Source organism: Leopardus geoffroyi, chromosome A1, assembly GCF_018350155.1.
Source record: "Leopardus geoffroyi isolate Oge1 chromosome A1, O.geoffroyi_Oge1_pat1.0, whole genome shotgun sequence".
Taxonomy (NCBI): Eukaryota; Metazoa; Chordata; class Mammalia; order Carnivora; family Felidae; genus Leopardus; species Leopardus geoffroyi.
In genome coordinates, this window is record NC_059326.1 from 129,144,849 (window position 1) to 129,164,139 (window position 19,291).

Sequence of the window (19,291 nt, forward strand, 5' to 3'; positions counted from 1 at the left end):
TTTGAAGAGTACTGGGCAGGTAGTTTTGTAGAATATCCCTCAATTTGTGTTGTCTGAAGCCTTTCTCATGATGAGATAGAGGTTGTGCATTTTTCAAAAGGATAGCAGAGAAATAATAGTGTTATACACTTCTCATTGCATCACTTTAGATATCCCCCTGAACAGTGTGAGGAGTTGGGGGGGATACGTCGATATCCCCCTGAACAATGTGACTTACTATTGGTTATGCTGAACCTTTGTCACTTGCTTAAGGTGATATCTGACTAGTTTGTCCACTCTGAAAAGCCACAGTTTTTTGTTTTGTTTCGTTTTGTTTTTGCTTTTCATTAGAAAGGAGTCACATAAAGTCCAGGCCACATTCAAGTGGAAGAGAGTTAAGCTTCACTGCCTGGAGGGAGGAGTATCAAAGATTTTGTGGATAGGTGCTAAAACCACCACAGTTACCTGTCTGGAGGGGAGCTACTTTGAGGCTATCCAAATATTTTGTTTCTTTTTAACGCTTTCCCCACTAATTTTACTATTGTCAGTGTATCTTGCACCAGATATTACTGGGGTTTTCTAATGATGGTTTTTATTTCTTTCAGTCTTTAACATTATTAGTTGGAATTCTTCTAAAAGGAAGATGTGTGTCCTTTAATTAATTAATTAAATTAATTCAGTAATTTTTATCAGTATACTTACTTTTTGAGTTATGTAATACTTTAAAGTTATTTTATTTTGTTGCTCAAATAGTCACAGCCTGGCTAAGTGGACTCTTTCAGGATGTGACAGTTCCCTCAACTTTTTTTTAAGCATTTCATTTCTGACACTATTAGTATTTTCTTCATCTCAGGTGTAGAATAAGCTGTTTTCCCAAGAAGTTTTGGTTCCTTTTGTTGGAGAATGGTGTTTAGAAACCAAGATCTGGGTGTGCCTCGTTTTCTTAAAACAAAGGTGTTTGTCTTAAAAATCATAGAGCTTTCTTATGTTAGACTTAATGTATGTTTATCTTAAAAATCATTTTTTTCCTGAGACAAAAGTGAGATTTATATGGTGACAGGTAGAAGAGTTAACTCTTATTACTATTGGCAGTAGTGATTAAAGCAATCAGACATTATACCACATATTTCTAGTAATGAATGAAAAATATCTTTAGAATTTACCTTTTTGAGCTCATGGCACTTTTATGGAAAACTTGAAAAGTAATGTATTCAGTTTCTCTGTTATTTTCTATCTGGGATATAATTGAGAACAAACAAGGACAAATGGTGGGCTTTTGAAGCTACCAGTCTAAATCCACCAATATCCCCAGACTGCAGCTTAAGCACTTAATGCACAAAAGAAAACCTCAGGCCTGTATTCAGACGTCATTTACTCTTATTTATACACAGGTCTACAGACGATGGTTATCTAGTTTTCCAAACTCCTAGAGGATGTAAACCAGCATTTTAGAAGAAGGATAGGGGATGTAAGTATTAAGTAAAATGTCAGCATGAGAAGGGGCAAGGGAGGAGAGAGAAAAAGAAGCAGACCAGGTTCTCAGCCAGCAGGGCAGTACCTTTTAGCTCAAGTCTTCAGCTAAAGGGCTAGTAACCGGGCTGAGTGAGGCCTTGAGGGCATTACTGGGAAGACATAGTGTAGTGAATGTTGTTCTAATGATGACCTTGAATTGTCAAGCAAGTGTTAAATTAGATTTTTGGATGCTGTTTAGGAAGTTATGAAGTATTGATAAATTTTTGATAGATTTTCATCAACCTGATAAAAATGAAAATCCTTGGTTTTTCCAGCTGAACCTTTGGTTCTGAAGAATTAAGAGCCAGAGTTTTGGAGCATACAGAACTGCTGTTTTAGTGAGGTGATGATCATGAAAACTGGATTCTTGTTTAATCTGATTATGTTAGTTTCATCTTCTCTTAAGGTATCAACTTTTCATTTCTGATTTTCTCCTTTAAACATAACAGTATGTCATTAGGTATGGCTGTCATTTTTATATTAGGAGAATTCAGTTTCTCAGTAGGGTTTAATGTATCAGAGGCATTCTCAAAAATAATGTGTAAATATAATTCTTGTATATTTATTTAGGGGGAAAACCCCCAACATTTGTTTGAGGAAGAATCATCAAAGAGAATGAATTAGGATTCTTCAGTGTTTTGGAACTTCTAAAATATTAAGCCTAATGTTTCTCTGGCCTGCCTAGATTTTTCATTTTCTTATTTAATAAAATGCTGAAATTTGATATGTGTGTAAAAAAAAGAAAAAGTCAACTTAGATTTGTGTCCTTGTAGTCTTGTAGAGCTGTTTCCAAAGGGAAAAAAACTATTTTAGGCTCAGGGTAACTGCAGACAATCCCCAATTAGTTTATAAATGGTCCAGGTGGAGTTTGGAATGCTGGGGAGTATCACTGCCCCAGAGAAGATTCTCTTAGCCTTTTCAAAATGGAGGGAGGAATAAGGGAATGAAGCAAGGTACAAATGTGTTCAGCAAAGGTTGAAAGTGTGTAAAGAATTTGAAAGAATGAATACTAGGAGAGGGAGAGAAATGAAAGAGGAGAACGACCAGGTAGACTAGTAAAAGATACTGCTGTGGCTCTCATTTATCATTTATCATGTCTTTACTTCTTCCATATTTTGTGGTCCTAACATTTATTTGTAGGTTTCTGAAGCAGGGACATAGATTTCTGTTGGGCATGAGACGCTTCTGACTGCCTTTTTACATAAAAGGGGAAAATTTTATTTCAACCTTAAATAGCAGAATTCATACTCTACCAGAGAAATTAATTTGAATTATGATGAAACATTTGTTTAGCTAATGTATTTGATTTACAAATGTAGGGCCATTTGCCTTTTCCTCGGAATTTGAAAACTACCACGTAGTTCATTCCTCAGGTGTTTTCTTTTTGTTTTTACATTGTGGAGCTTTCTTTGACAATATATATCCAATATATTTGTATTTTAGGCAATTAAAGTAGCTTTTTGTAAAAAACATTAATTCTGTTCGATTAAACAACTAGACCACATGTCTTTGGTCTCTTAGCTGTTGAAGTACTGTATTTTTGTCTGCATTTAATCTATATGTCATTTGAGTATTATGATGCCTTGGATCATATACATGATGTGTGTTATTCCTCATTATTTTTCCCCTTTAACTCCTGTTAAGAATCTGTTGTAGATTTATTCTTGTTTCATGATTTCATGCCGAGTATTACGTGAGCTATATTTAAATTTGAAGTCTCCTATTCTCATGAATGGACAAAATAGCCTCTTGAGCCTGGGTAAGTTGGTTGCCTCCAGGTATATGGATACTTGCATAGGTGTTCCAGTTGCTTCTAAATGTCTAAATTCGTTAGAAAAGTCCTTGTAAGTCCATTGTAAACCAAAGAAAAAAGTAACTTGAGGCACAAGTCTGGATTTTCATTAGTTATTTTGAATCTGAGTATATATGTTTTGGTTGTTTTTCACTCAGAAACTAAAGTTTAGAATTTGAGGGTCTGTGGGGAGATCTACAAGGATGCCCTTAAACTAAATAAATGAAGATAACAGATCTTGAACTCTGAAATACTCTGCATAGTTTTGTGCATATTTGGGGGAAACATACATTGCCCTTTTTCAGATTCTCAGAGGATCAGTAACTGCTCCCTATCCCCCCTCCCCCCAAAAAAGACAGCTAGGGACCGTTGATCTAGTCCTTCAGCCTCTTTTTGCAGATATGAAAATGAGGCCAGTGACTGAAGGTCAAATAGCTAATTAGTAGCAGAGCTGGGATTAAAACTCCGGTCGCTTCCCCAGGTCACTTCTTATTCCATTATACTGACAATCCTTAGACACATTATTTTGATTCTGAACCACATTAATCCACTGTATACATAATTGCTACTTAATTAGTACTCTTTAAGATTTGAAGCCATTTGCATTTATATTTTCTGTTTAGAATGAATGGTATTCAAAAATTTGGTGCAGGAGTTCTGTTACCTATTTAAAATTCTTAATATTTTTAATCCTGAAGTTTGGAATATTATTCATAAAGTTTCAGTTAACAGTTACTTGATGTTGAAAAGAAAATTGTGGTTAGAGCTCCTGGCCAGTACCTGTACTTTTCTGATTCTTTCTAGAATGTTAACCAATACCCTGTCCAATAGAAATGTTCTCCAGTCTAAAATGGAATATATCTGTTTGTTTACCTTATAAAAACTTTGTTTTCAGAAGCAGTAAATACAACCAAGTTGTTATTTAGAATAGTGTATATTTATTATTAGTGGCACTTTTGCAAGATCTTGAAAAAGTCATGCATAAACAGGGTAATTATCTATAGTAAGAGTTTAATTCTAACTACTTCACATATGTTTCCTGTGTGAGGCACATACAATCATTTGTTTTCAGACTTTGCTATCTTGCAGCTTCTCACACTAGAGCAATTTGGTATAGAGCATTCAGATTTTATTTAATCGCTCTACAAAAAATTTTTTTTTACTTTTTCATTCATTTATTTGTTCACTCAAATACTGAGTACATGTCCTGTGCAGGCACTGTTCTAGATACTTCTGAGTGCCATCAGCATCTTAACAGTCCTTCCTTCATAGGACACCATGTACTGTTCCTTTGTATTATGGAATAAACTCTAATACAGAATTTGCATGTTAAGACTCTTTCAGGTCCTCTCTCAAACAGATGTTTGAGCTTTGCCACTCATGTTTCTAGGATTTGGAGGTAAAATATCATAAACACTTTTCTTAACCATTTTGGGTTGACAGTGTTTAGTATTCTGGTTAATTGAATATTAATAGGTATTTCTAGTTGAGAGAATGCCAGATGAACTTTTAAGTGTAATTGTGTACATAACAACATTGGTGTGCTTTCTTTTGTATTGTGTTGTAAGAAGACTGGCTTTCAATGATAGGCTTACTTTTCCCCATAAATGAATGGTTCTTTAATAGTAGAAGGGGAATATTGGTGATGAGGCTTCTCCAACCTTTAAGCCACTCATGTCTGAGTTGGCTTAAAATCCTGGAGAAAAAGTAACAAAAGCCTGTCAGTTGGCTCGTTCTGATTTATGATTCTAAACTCTCAGTTGAGCCTGTAGTTTAAGCAACCCTATTGCTCATCTTGAACTAAATACATTTTTTAATTTTCCTAAAGCTGTTCTAGACCTTGTACTACCATTCTTCTTTAAGAAATGTGGCATTTCTAATTTTTTAAAAATATTTATTTATTTTTGAGGGAGAGAAAGAGTGTGAGCGGGCAAGGGGCAGAGAGAGAGGGAGACACAGAATCTGAAGCAGACTCCAGCCTCTGCTCTGTCAGCACAGAGCCTGACGTGGAGCTTGAACTCACAGACTGCGAGATCATAACTTGAGCTGAAGTTGGACGCTTAACCAACTGAGCCACCCAGGCACTCCACTACCATTCTTCTTTAAAGTCCTAATAAATAAAGTTCAGTAGGACTCCATGTACTGTTTAAGTTCTTAGAGCTCTTATTCTGAATGAGCTACATTCTCAATCTCTAAAAGGGTGGTGCTGGATGCAACTTAATAAAAATTTCTCTGACATAAGGGAACACCTCCCCAAACCCCCACCCTTTGATACCTTTTAACATATATAACACAGTTTGGGAAATGTCGATCTGTTCTTCTTACGTATTTCTGAATTCAACCCTGATCTGACTTCATAGGTGTAAATTGCCCAATAATCCAGTGATTTCTCAGAACTGGAGCCCATGTGTTATTCATGGATACTTCTCTGGAGACTTGTACATTGCCTGTTACCAAGTTAGGGGATTAGGGAAGTGTTGTTGATTGGTATAGCCCCTCATGTTCTTAATTAATGGATGGGAAGGGAAAGAATACTACTGCCCTTTTGGTGGTAAAGACAGACGAGATGATCTAATCCATTTGTTTCATTTCATTTTTAATGGGCTTTCGTGTTTTTATATTCTATATTGTATACATTTTGCATAAACTTTACCTGTATTTATACAATCTGAGATTTTTAAGATTAGATTTTGATTTTAGATCTAGAACACAAAAAGCTATTATGCCTTAAGAGTATCAGTTATAGGCAGATGTTTAAAAATTATGTAGTTGTTTACTTTTATATTGAATTTCAAAGTTTTAAAAAATTCTCCCACACGCTAGTGACATATATACATAGATACAACAATAGTGGTATTTATCCTTTTTGTTGCTCCTTCCCTGAGCCATAACTTCTAAGTCCTTTGAGAAGACCATTGCTTCAACTTTGTGGCAGCCAGGGTAAGTCAAAGGTCTTGGGTTGAGTGAGTGTGACAGCTACCATCCTTCATCTTGCCGTGGATACTCTCCATTACTGCTGCCAACCTTCCTAATTTTCTAGAAGTCATCTAACATCTATTTTCCCTATTTAATACACGAGAAAAGAAGAAAGAACAAGAAATCGATTTGAAGCAACTTGCCCATGGGGCTGACATTAGGTAATGGCTGAAATTAGAACCAGGAGCCCAGTCTCTCTGCCTTGTTTACCTTGAGTGCTGAAGTCCATCTTCTTCTTTGGAAAGTGGCTGAGCCACGAGGAAGGCTGAGCATCCGTGGGTTAAGGAGAGCCTGGGAGTGTCCTGTTGGTAAAGTAGGCTGGGCCAGGTAGTAGGGCAAAGCTTGACTGATGATCACTGTCACTGTTTACACTTGGTGTGTGGTCATTACCAGGCACCCAGAACATGTTTTGGGCATCCTTTATATGGCAGATTCTTTCCTCAGGAAGACTTTAAGCACCTTTGCAATTTTACTGAGAGCACTTTTTTTTAATCTCTTAAGTAATTCGTCTTCACTGTAGAAATTTTAGAAAAAACACTTCCTCCACACCAACCAAAACAAGGGAAGAAAATCTTCTGTAATTACACTGGGCCAAGATAGGAATGGGAATATCTTAATAAATTTCATTTACATTTTGAACGGGTGACCAGTCCGTCTCTTTGCTTCTCATTTATCACTATGTACTTAAGAAAAAAAACAAACCACTTAGCCAAGGTGTAAACGCATCTGCTCACTGTTCTTAAAGACACACATGGAGCAGAAAGGATTTTCTTCTCAGCGGGATCTCTACATACAGGGAAATAATAATACTTACAGCTCTGGCAGGGCTAGTGTTTCTTAGGATTCTTTGAAGAGGGCATAAGTTCTAACTTCACTCTGCTTGTCAGGCCATAAATTACCGGGAATGAAAAGCTATGGTCACTTTTTCTTTCACAATAAGAATTGCAAGTTTCCGGGGCGCCTGGGTGGCGCAGTCGGTTGAGCGGCCGACTTCAGCCAGGTCACGATCTTGCGGTCCGTGAGTTGGAGCCCCGCGTCGGGTTCTGGGCTGATGGCTCAGAGCCTGGAGCCTGTTTCCGATTCTGTGTCTCCCTCTCTCTCTGCCCCTCCCCCGTTCACGCTCTGTCTCTCTCTGTCCCAAAAATAAATAAACGTTGAAAAAAAAAAAAAAGAATTGCAAGTTTCCTTACGGTTGCATCCAACTTTGAATTAGTCTCTAGCTCAATGACAAGATGGACTTGAGCTGTGAAAATAATTTTATATACAGTGACACAGAAGGCAAACATTAGAAGTAAAAAAGGTGTTTTACATTTTAGAAGAGAGATCTTCAAAGATAGGATTGGAAAATTACTCACTGAAACTAGAAGTTACTTTCAGACAAAATTAATACGTCTTCTAATTTTTCTTCTTTTCTCTACTGTTTGGAATCAAATCACATTTTAAGAATGTCCTATGTGGGGCGCCTGGGTGGTGCAGTCGGTTAAGCGTCCGACTTCAGCCAGGTCACGATCTCGCGGTCCGTGAGTTTGAGCCCCGCGTCAGGCTCTGGGCTGATGGCTCGGAGCCTGGAGCCTGTTTCCGATTCTGTGTCTCCCTCTCTCTCTGCACCTCCCCCATTCATGCTCTGTCTCTGTCTGTCCCAAAAATAAATAAACGTTGAAAAAAAAAAATTAAAAAAAAAAAAAAAAAAGAATGTCCTATGTAAAATGTGGACAGTTTGAAAAAAATTATAGCAGTTCCATTAATTTGGAAATATGAGTATATTAGAATTACTACAGTAATAACAAACCTTTGCACATTATTGTAATGGAAATGCTAGCATGCTCCTGGAAGCTTGGCATTTCCAACAGCTTGTATACTCGCCAAAGGGCTAGGGTTTTTTTACACTTGTTGGAAATGCCAAGCTTCCAAGAGCATTACATTTCTATTACAGTGCTGATGATAGCAGGCATTCCATAAAAGGAATCCTTGTGGTGGTTAACGTACATTGTCATTTCTACCCCTTAGAGCAGTCCTGGAAGGTAAGGTATTATTAATCCCTTTTAATAAGAAAATCAAGGCTAAATTGCTTGTTTAAAATTGTTTAACAGAAATGTGTTGGAATTGGAAGGAAATTATGAAGTCCTACTTCACCTTTTGTTTTCCTGTACGTTCTGTTGCCTCTGACTTTTTCTTATTGAGTATACTTTCCTGTAGGCAAAAAATATGTTACTAAAATAGTTGCCAGTTTTTTTCTCATTAACTGGATTGTTTTACATTAAAAATATGTTTAATTAATGTTTTATTTATTTTTGAGAGAGAGAGAGGGAGAGAGAGCCCGCGCGCACGCGCACACCGGTGGGGGAGAAGAGAGTAAGGAAGACACAGAATCTGAAGCAGGCTCCAGGCTCTGTGCTGTCAGCATAGAGCCCGACGCAGGGCCCGAACCCATGAATTGTGAGATCATAACCTGAGCTGAAGTCTACATTTAATGGAATGAGCCACCCAGGTCCCCCAGATGGATTGTTTTGAATTCACAAAGAGCCATCAATTATGATGAATCCATGGGACACTGTGAAACAATCTCTCTGTAAAAGTAAATACTCTCTGATTGATTTCTAATTTTTATGTTTTAATTATGATTTTGAATGAAGGTTTTACTTAAAAAATTATGAATATTTTGGAATTTTTTTCATTTTTTTTTTCTTAATGCTGAGACCATTTAATATTCCATACCTGTCTTCTTGGAATGAGTAGCATGTAGTTTACATAGTAAGCTAGAAATTGTTTACATTCTTTATATCACAAGCTATATATTCTTTTCTGTTCTCTTTACTGTGTTCACTTAAGTATATTTTTGACTAGAAAAGACTTGTTTAAGCTTTAATTCTAATCATCATGGTTATTGGTTCTCTGGACCACCAGCAGCAGCAGCATCACTTGGGATGGTGAAACGGGCCTAGCCGTCTTGTTGTATAATGAGTTTGCCAGGTGATTCTGATGCACATTCCAGTTTGAGAAGCACGATTTTGTATGTTCCACATACCAAGAGCCTAAGAGGATTTGTGCATTCTTTCACCTAACAAATGCTTCTTGAGTGTTTCCTTCAGGATAGTCCTCTGTGATGGAAATACAGCAGATATCTGCTGTCTTAGATGGTGTCACAGACCTCTGTGTCTCGCTTAACTCAGTGTAAGGGGAGAGTGGATTCCCAAGTTTATAGTATCCTGGGCTTGAGACCAAAGCTTTTATTTTTTCTATTTGTGACTTCTGCAGGACAGGTCATGCATTGCTTGGAAGAGCCCCATCACTTCCTTCATTTGACAGTTACAAGGGCCTGGCCTGTTCCAGGAGCTGTGTTGGATCTTTGGGCTACAGAGATGAAAGACAGTGCCCTGCCTCCAAAGGTCCTAAACCTTAACACTGTTTACTGTCTATATCTATTAATTTGCCTCCCTTCATCCTTTAAACCACTAATGTGTTGGCATGGAGAGATTTTACTTGTGCAAATTTATCATTTGGAATATAGAGACCCATGTTCCTAATAGTCCTACAGAGCCCTATCTAATCCAGAGTGTGTTCTATCACTGCAACTCAGAGAGAACCTCAGTTTGTAAAAAGGGGAGGATGATTATAACCCACTTTGCAGGATGATTGTGAGATGTAAGTGTATCAGATTCTAGTCCTTAGGCATTAGGAATTGGTGAGGGCCAAGGTGTGTGGGCTCATGTTGGGATTGAGGGCTCAGGCTGGAACTTCAGGGTGTGGTTGGAGGGTTTTGATCACTGAAGCCTGCAATCTTCCCTCTTTGGTCTGAGCAGACTTTTCTCCTTACCTCTTGGCTCTGGTAAACAGCATTAGTGTCTAGAGTTTCCCCTTTCTTTCCGCTCCTAAAGCAAACAGCCAAACATTTCTGAAGGTTGTTTGGCTGTAAGCAACAACAGGAAATAAACAGGTAAAAAGGATTTTCTGTCCCCTCTTGATTTAGGCCTGGACCCTGGGAAGTAAGACAAAGGTGTGTAAAGGTGCTAAGAGTTGGTGTTTGGGCACCAAAGGGCTCTAATAAACTTAATCTGTACTTCAGAAGTTGAGGACCCAAGTGAGAGACTAAGTAGGGGAGGGGAAGAGGAGGAAATACCGAATTGTAGGGTTGCAATGGCAGGGGTATTGAGGACTATGCAGATGGAGCAAGGGAGCCTGGCTGATCTGGCCTTTAAGAAGGGTGGAAGGCTAGAACTCCTTTGCTTGTTAGAAAAGGTTGGCATTTAAGAAAGTAGAACTTAAAAGATTGGGGCAAATAATTTAAATTCCTAAGTACCTTGCAGCTTTACAGATGTGCAAATAAATCAAATTCTGTTAATTTGTTTACCTCCCCCACCATCCCCCTAATTCTCAGGTTCATTGATGGCTGTTTCCCTCACATATGCATGTTAAAAAACAGAACCGCATTCTGGAAAATTATGGTAATGGTGATTGTGGGTAATCCGTAGGTACTTCAAGATTTCAGATGACAGAATGATGTGATTTTTTTTTTTTAATCCAATGCATTCCCCTTAAACTAATGTTCCTTCTAAGTGTGTATTGCAGATAGCTAAATTAGTAGATACGTGTCTTTTCTTCAGAAATAATTTTAAATAACTAATGCCATTCATATCTAACACAGGTATTGTGATCATACAGACCCTTTTATGAAATGGTGCAAGAATATGCATTAACTAGAAAATAAACCTGATACTGAACAGAATGCCGCTGGGAACTCTTGGTTGGGCCCATCCAGTGCATGCTCCGTAAATTTTTATGTTGTTTATATGGTGTGCTGTGGTTTACAGTCTGGTCTTTGCATTAATTTGCCATTGTCTTTCTCTCAAATATTAATGAAGTGTAGGAGTGATTCCATCCCAGACAGACATTTTTAAGGTGAACTTAAAAATAAAGCTTTCCCTTTAAAAAATAATTTTTCTAAGAGACTGAAACTGCTTCATTAGTGATTGCCGGCAAAATCTCCTAATGTCTCCTAAGCTGTTTAAGCTTAGTATTAGAAATTAGGGCTAGAGAATTTAATTAGCCAGCTCAGAGGATGCAGTCTCTTTAATTTAGGATTTCCCTTTGAGAAAATTATGTAGTTGAAGAAGGAATATCATATTTTAGACAAGGTGGTTTTTGAGTTGTTTTGTATCTCCATCTTGGACTCTTACCACATCTGTATTACTGATCTAGAAATTGTGCATGATTTGAATTAAAATTTTTTGTTTTCAAATTGATAATTGCAACATGGCATGTTAGATTGTATACAGTATTTATTAGAGTTAGGAAAGGTGAAAGTTAGGCTTTGGAAGCAGTGATTAACTCATCTGTTTTACCAAAGGGCACATAATCAAATATTAGTTACTATGCAATTTGCCAATATAATGAGTTTAGTCAACCAGTGAATACTTTGTTATGAGAGTATTAAATGTTGACACTTTTGCATTTTTAGTCTTAGCTTAAAAAATCCAAAAATACCCTCTCATAACCCTTACCACCCTTTCAGCCATAACATTACATTGCCTTGGTTTCTGCCTTTAATTTCCCCAGGGGTTCTTTTTATTTAGGAAAAGGGTGAAAAATGTATTTGTGTAAGTGCTACACCAGTGCTTCTGTTAAATTCTTTTTCAACAAAGAATATGTTACTTGAGCGCCTCATGCACAGGGTGCATATTTTTCTGAAAAGAATGTACCCTGAAAGAAGTAGTTTTTAGTGTGTATTTATTTCATGTCTCCCAGTTTATTTTAGCTTAGAAATTTTCTAATGCTTTGAATTTGTAACGATTTTTCAGTTAACTGAGCATGTACGTAGGTACATCCATACATACATACATATACATGTATATGTGCAAATATATATGCACAAAGTAGCCACCCTTTAGAAATTCTTTGTATATTTTAAAACCGTTGTCTTCCCAGTCTGGTATCATAGGTCTCCTTGTCCCCTTTAAAAATGAAACAGAAGTCTAACCTTAGATATGGAAAATCAGTTTTCAAGGAAAGTTCATTGTAGAATGTTAGTGACAGAGTAAATGTTTGCTTTCTAGAAACTTTCATTAATCCTTGTTAATGTGAGATTAATGTAGAGGTTATGAGTATGTGTTCATATGTGAGAAATTTGATGTAGTATAAAATACAAGTGGAAATAATGCCATTTAAAAGATGATTTGGTGAAGAAGATTTATCTTTTCCATTTCTTAGCAGTACATTCTAATAGCAGTTTTTTGTTTTTCTGATCTCATTCTTAAGGAGTCCTTTGCTAATGAGGATTATGCCTATTGATATTTACTGTTTGAAATTAAACCTGAGAAAAAATAATATATTTATTAAATAACAGTAATAAAGTTATTAACATAAATAGCATGCCTTTATGAAAAAACAATTTTAGCCCCCCCCCAAATATATTTTCATGGAAAAGGTGGCATTGTATTACATTTTTGAAAATCTTTGTAATGTCTGTCTTTATTGGAAGAGATCTGGATTTTCCTGTCCCTATCTTCATTTTGTGATAGCACACATCATGTAGCTTCTGGAAAATTAAATGTGTACACTTGAGAGGGAGAGTTTAAAAGGTCAGTAATGCCGAGATGGAATTATGAAAACAATTTTGATCTTGTAGACCCTGTGAAAGGGTCTTAGGGACCCTGGACCACGTTTTGAGGATCACTGCATTTTAACATTTTAGAAATATGTATGACTGCTAAAAAAAAAAAAATCTCTTCCCAATTTTCTGGTTTCTCTGTGTACAAAGTAACCATCGATCACAAAATTAACTGTTTATGTGTTGGTAGAACTTAATAGGAAAGGGGAAAGAAAGCTGGTATATAAGCAAAGGACCCTGAAGGGTTTCGGTTTTGTTGTCGAACAGCAGTGATCCCTTTAGTGTCCTCCAACTCATTTACCTCAAACATTCTCAGTGGCCAGGCTTACTTTACAAGCCACCTCTCAAGTGAGAACCACCACCCCCCCACCAGATTTCAGTAGCAGAGATTAAAAAAAAATGTTATAGATGAAGGGATTGTATCTACCACCCCTCTCCTGTTTCTCCAGCTGGGAGGGTAAGGAAAGGGAAATAAAATTTAACGAGCACTTTTACTATGTGCCAGGTGCTTTACGTATGTTATTTCATTTAAATTCCCAAAACAACCCTAGATGGTATTTCTAGCCCCATTTTGCAAATAGAGCAAGATTCAGAGAGGTTAAATAACATGTCCAGAGCACTCAGCATTTAAGTGACAGAATCTGATCCCAATCAAAGTGTCTCTATTACTAAAGCCCATACAGCACTGTGCCTTGGTTTGTGCTTTGTTTTTCTTCACTTTCTGCAGGTTGAGAATGTGAATACTAACGTTTTTTGGGGCTCCCTGATAAAAACATGGTGATGATAAAACAATTTGCCCTGGGAGGTTTGCTCTTATGGGATTAACTATCTTTGACAGATTGTATTTTGTAAAGTCAAATAAATACTTTTATAAGAAAAGGTTTATGTAAGTTTTTTGGTTTTAGTTCTTTGAAAATTAATTGCCCGTGTTTTACTACAGGGTATAGAATTGCCTGCCCCTTTCTTTGTCCTTAGATCTGTCATATAGAACAGTTAGCTATTCCAGAAAGAGAGTTTTTATTTGCTACTCAGTTTGTCATCAAGGTTTGTCAGAACTCCAGAAAGGCAAAGTCCATTCTTAGGAATATTATTTTGTTGCAGGTCACACACTCCCTAAGAGGTAAGATCAGCTTGGGTAGGAGGGAATAAGGGGTGGAGGAAGGATGGCTTATGTAGTAGCTCTCTAGGGATTGCTGAGGGAGTATTCTTAGTTCTCTTGTGAGTGCTCTGGTATGATATAGGACCAACTAACTTAGAGTGTGTTGGAATTTCAAAGGTTTCTCAAATTGGAGATGCCAAAATACATGAGTACACGATCCTGAAATGAGGCTTGATGGAATTCTTACAAACTGACTCAGTATTGCAGTCTTAAAAAGTACTTATACCAGCTGTCGCGCACGCGCGCGCGCGTGCATGTGAAATTTTCCTGTATTTAAAAGTAAAGCCATTCGCCTTAGTGACATCAACCATCTCAACCTAAAAGTAAGGGGCGGGGGACCCCCTCCCCAAACAAATAAGCCTCAGAGTATTTAAAGGCTGTCACAAAGCTGGTCACATTAGAGGTGCAGCTGATCCGAGGGCAAATAATTTTCTTTGAAAAGGCTAGCAGTATAGGAGAGGAGTCCTTGTGATAGCTGATAGTGGAGAAGAGTAACAAAAAGCCCGCTGAAAAAATGCTGCCACCTGCAGTCGGCTGTTACAAAGAATGTTACCCCACTCACTTGGTAGCACCAATAGTCAGCTGATTAGGGTGGCAGGGTAGAACTTAGAACATTTAGAAATATTTGTAAGAAAAATGTTTGGAATTTTTAAAGGAGTTGGGGGTACTTGAAAGATAATCTAGAATTGCTTAGAAAATGAACATTATTAAACACCTTAATCTTTAATGATATCAGATTAATGAAGTGTTACTCTGTAAAACATATGTATGTTTATGTGTGCTTTCATATATCTCTTGAATTAGATTGTTTTGGAGGCCACAATATTATATGGTTTGCTTTTTTTTTTTTTCAACGTTTATTTATTTTTTTGGGGACAGAGAGAGACAGAGCATGAACGGGGGAGGGGCAGAGAGAGAGGGAGACACAGAATCGGAAACAGGCTCCAGGCTCTGAGCCATCAGCCCAGAGCCCGACGCGGGGCTCGAACTCACGGACCGCGAGATCGTGACCTGGCTGAAGTCGGACGCTTAACCGACTGCGCCACCGAGGCGCCCCTATGGTTTGCTTTTTAAAAGACTTTGTGAGAATAGTAAATTTTTGTTGTAATGAAATTGAATAATAGATGAGTTTTTCCTTCAGCATAATTTAATGATCGCAGCATTCATTCAATATACTTTACTTCCTTCTGACTTGTGCAGCTTTTTGCAAAAAATTGTTTGAGGGGTTCATCACTTTTCTTAATAAGGGCCTCTTCTTTGGTAGTTAAATCATTCTCTTTTGAAGTACCTGTTATGTTATACCCTTACAGATTAAGTAGTGACTAGTACAACTCTTAGATCCTCAATTATCTTGACTTTTCCTATGATTGGAAAAGTTGTCCAATATCACTGTCATGGAGAGACAAACATGTTGACTTGATGGACAAGGAGAGCTATGGTGCTGTGAAGCTGGGAGAGATCAATTTTATAAATGGTCAGTTTATGGTAACTATTTTCCCATAGTGATAACCGGTTTCTTTGTATACAACATATCTGTGAAGGTAGAAAACATTGAGATCTCTTGCACTGAACGTACAGAATATACTTCAGGACTTACAGAATTATCTCTTATCCATTGGGTTTTTTTTCTATCTTAATCTGTGCCTGTCTTGTGGATTTTTAATTACTGTAGGCTTATCGTGCGTCTGGTATATAGTAAGGTAAGTTTGTCCTTACTATTCTTCACTTTTGAAGTTCTCTGGGTGTTTACTTTTTCTGTGACTTTTTCCTCATGGGAAAATACATTAAATTAAAAAAAAAATAGAAGTATATCTACTATGTATCTTTTCTTTAATTGTAGTATTCAAAAAAAACATCTTGACCAAAAGAGGTAAAGGAGACTGGAATATTCATTCTGAAACAGGGATAATATAATCTCTTTGTAAGAAAAACGAAGATTATCATATTACAGTTCTCTAAATTTCTTACCATGAAATTTAGTAGTAACTTGTTTTTAGGGATTGCTCTTTTTAAATTAACTTGGTAAAACTTATTACCACACTTTTCTCTTTCCTTCTATGTTACTAAATATGAATTATTAGGATGAAATTATATTGCTCTGAAAGATTTCTTCTAAACTGAATAGTGAGTAGTGTTTCTTCCAGCTCTCTGGCCTGATGATCATCCCTTGGGGGAGACAGTAAGTAGGGTTCAAGTGCCCCATATGTGAATTCTAGGCATTATCTAGTTGTCATTCTTATGTTATATGTCTGTCATCCCTCTCAGATTTCCCAAATGGTAAAGATCTTTCTTTTTGGGAATGAAGACAGTGTCCTGCTTGATGAGTTTTATTCAAGTAGCATAGATAGTGGAAGGCTGAAAGAAAGTCAAAACCTTCATTCTGGATCTTATGTTTCTGTCAAGTACTCAAAATCTTGAGGTAAATTGGTGTCCTGAAAGTTCCCAAAATTATCTCCTTAAGGTTTAGCCCTTACCTCTGAATGTGGTTGTGAGAGAAGGAAGGTGGAACTGAATGGATGTGCCAAAAAGAAATTTGGGGTTAACTTTCCACATACTGATATTTCCACATATGGATAGTGAGAGGAGGTTTTGTCCCCTGGCCAAATAGGCCAGGACCGACTGATGTCAGTGTGGTGGGAGGCAGTTTTCAGTTGGCTGTATGGTTTTCCTAGAGCAATCCAAGGGGGAGTCGTGTGTGTGTGGGGTGAGTGTCTCCTCTCTGGACCATTGTAAGCAGCCACCAAATGACCCCTCGGTCAGGGAGAGTGTGAAGGATTTGTGTGTAGTTCTAAGTTTAAGCTGTAAAGACCCTTTCCCCTTGGTGATTCTGTGTGCCTGTGTGTTTGTGTATGTAAGCATGTTTAATAACCTTACTTCTGTACCAGCTCATTGTGAGCTACTTAGACTGCGGTATATATGAGATTTGGTGGGCTTTGAAGTTCTACCAATAGGCATTGCTCATAGACATTGCTGTATTGGGGCATATGTTAGGCATGGATTATTAAATTTAAAAAATTATCTGATCACAGTCACCTGGGTGGCTCAGGCGGTTAAGCGTCCGACTTCGGCTCAGGTCATGATCTCATAGTTTGTGAGTTCGAGCCCTGCCCTGCATCAGGCTTTGTTTGCACTGCTGGTGTGGAGCCTGTCTGGGATTCTCTCTCCTTCTCTCTGCCCCTCCCGCACTCTCTCTCTTTCTCTCAAGATAAATAAACTTAAAAAAAACCTTAAAGAAAATTTATCTGATCAGTGTCTGTGAACGACCTGCCCCAGAGTTGCATTGTTGGTTAGAAGATGTTAGTGGCTGCCTAGAATAAAGGAGGGAAGGGAGGAATTTGTTGAGCACAAAGCCAAGCTGGCCTTGTTTTGTTTTTTTTTGTGTCTTTAAAGGAAGAAAACCACTGATCTGGGGATTTATGTCAGGTATACCACAGGTTCAGAGATGAGTGATTATGGCTTGTTAGTGCGATCTAACAACTTCCTATAGGTGTGATGGTGGTATACTGCAATACATATTTTCATATAGATGTGTAAAATACTTTAGCATGTCTGTCAAATACCATTGCTTTTTTCCCTATAAAGTGTGGAGAACGGGAGGCGGGAGGATGTTTGCGTGGTCTGAATGTTTTTACTTGAAAATAAAAACTGTCAATATTTTTTTCTCGCTGCCGTCAAGTATTGCCCATTGCAAAGAATTAGAAATACTTCATAGCATCTGAATGCAGCAGCTAACCTCTCTCCTCCCTTTCTATCACATAGGTTTCCACTTGAGTGGCACAGTGACAGAACCTGCAATACAATCGGAGCCAGAAACTGTTTGCAACGTGGCCATCAGCTTTGATCGTTGCAAGATTACCTCAGTGACCTGCAGCTGTGGAAACAAGGACATATTTTATTGTGCTCATGTTGTGGCACTGTCTTTATACCGCATCCGCAAGCCAGATCAGGTCAAACTGCATCTTCCCATTTCAGAGACTCTCTTTCAAATGAATAGAGACCAACTACAAAAGTTTGTACAGTATTTGATCACAGTGCACCACACAGAAGTTTTGCCAACTGCTCAGAAATTAGCAGATGAAATTCTTTCCCAGAATTCAGAAATCAACCAAGTTCATGGTGAGTATAGACATTCATTCTGTAAGATGTCTTTTCTGTATTCTTTTTCATTTATAAATTCCTTTCTTCTGCATAAAAATGAATTAAATGTGAATTTAGGTCTTCAGCATTGTTCTTAGTAGCCAAGAGAGATTTAAAAAATTTTTTATTATTAAAGTATTGTTGACAGAGGTTTTTAAGTTTAGTTTTGTATCCTGAAACATTTGTTTCTAAGTGTTTTGTGCATTCTACTAGATAGCAAACCTTTTGTGCCCAGAAAGATTTCTCAGTTGTTAAAGGTTGACTCCTATGCTTTTACATTTGGTAAAATTTCATCAAATGTTAGATATTGGTTGTGGAAAACACAAGACTTATTTAATTCACCTTTGTCAGCTTTTATTAGTAAATTAACTTGGACGTACTCTGAATTTTCTTCCCCCATTTTCTTTTAAAATTTATTTTCCAAGAAAGGACATTTCTGACAGGATGCCTCATATTAAGAAAACTAAATTATTCTTAGAAAAATATTACAACTGGGCTGCCTGGGTGGCTCAGTTGGTTGAGCAGCTCAGGCCATGATGTTGCGGTTCGTGGGTTTGAGCCCCGCATCAGGCTCACTGCTGTCAGCGCAGAGCCTGCCTTGGATCCTCCGTTGTCGCCGCCCCCGCCCCCCCCCCCCCCCCCCCCCCCCCCCGCCCCTCTCCTACTTGCGCTCTTTAAAAAATAAATATTTTAAAAAAACATATTACAACTTGTTCAGAGAGAATTTAGGATATGATTATCACTGTGTAAGAAATCTCAAAAATGGTTTCTTATAAACACATTTATCAGGTGTTTATTTTGTGATTGCAGATATGTTGACTTACAAGAATGTATGTGCAACCTGTCAGAAATACACCCACAACCTATTTCATGGAGTACATTAAAACAGGATAAATAATATGGCTAAGTTATAGGTTGTTATGCTTTAAAAACATTTAGACGTAATTTTAAAAATATTTAAAAATATGTTGAGGAATGTAACACAGTCTTGACTAGGCAACTCTGGGGCCTAACATTTTTGCATTTCTTTAGTTATATTGATTTGAGATACAGGACTCAATCTATTCTTTTAGGTTTCTAAAAAGTCCTTAATTGCTATCGTGAATGTAAATATTTAAGGAAAGGAAGTTTA

General features: G+C 37.5%; 1 protein-coding gene across 2 annotated transcripts in view; it reads left to right on the top strand.

Moving 5' to 3' along the window:
* Positions 1-19,291, top strand: part of ZSWIM6 (zinc finger SWIM-type containing 6) — a 197,906-nt gene that overhangs the window by 106,223 nt on the left and 72,392 nt on the right. For both annotated transcript variants that reach the window (XM_045494251.1, XM_045494259.1), the window contains exon 2: positions 17,782-18,138. In XM_045494251.1, coding sequence (XP_045350207.1) covers positions 17,782-18,138 — 357 coding nt within the window. The remainder of the gene's footprint in view (positions 1-17,781; positions 18,139-19,291) is intronic.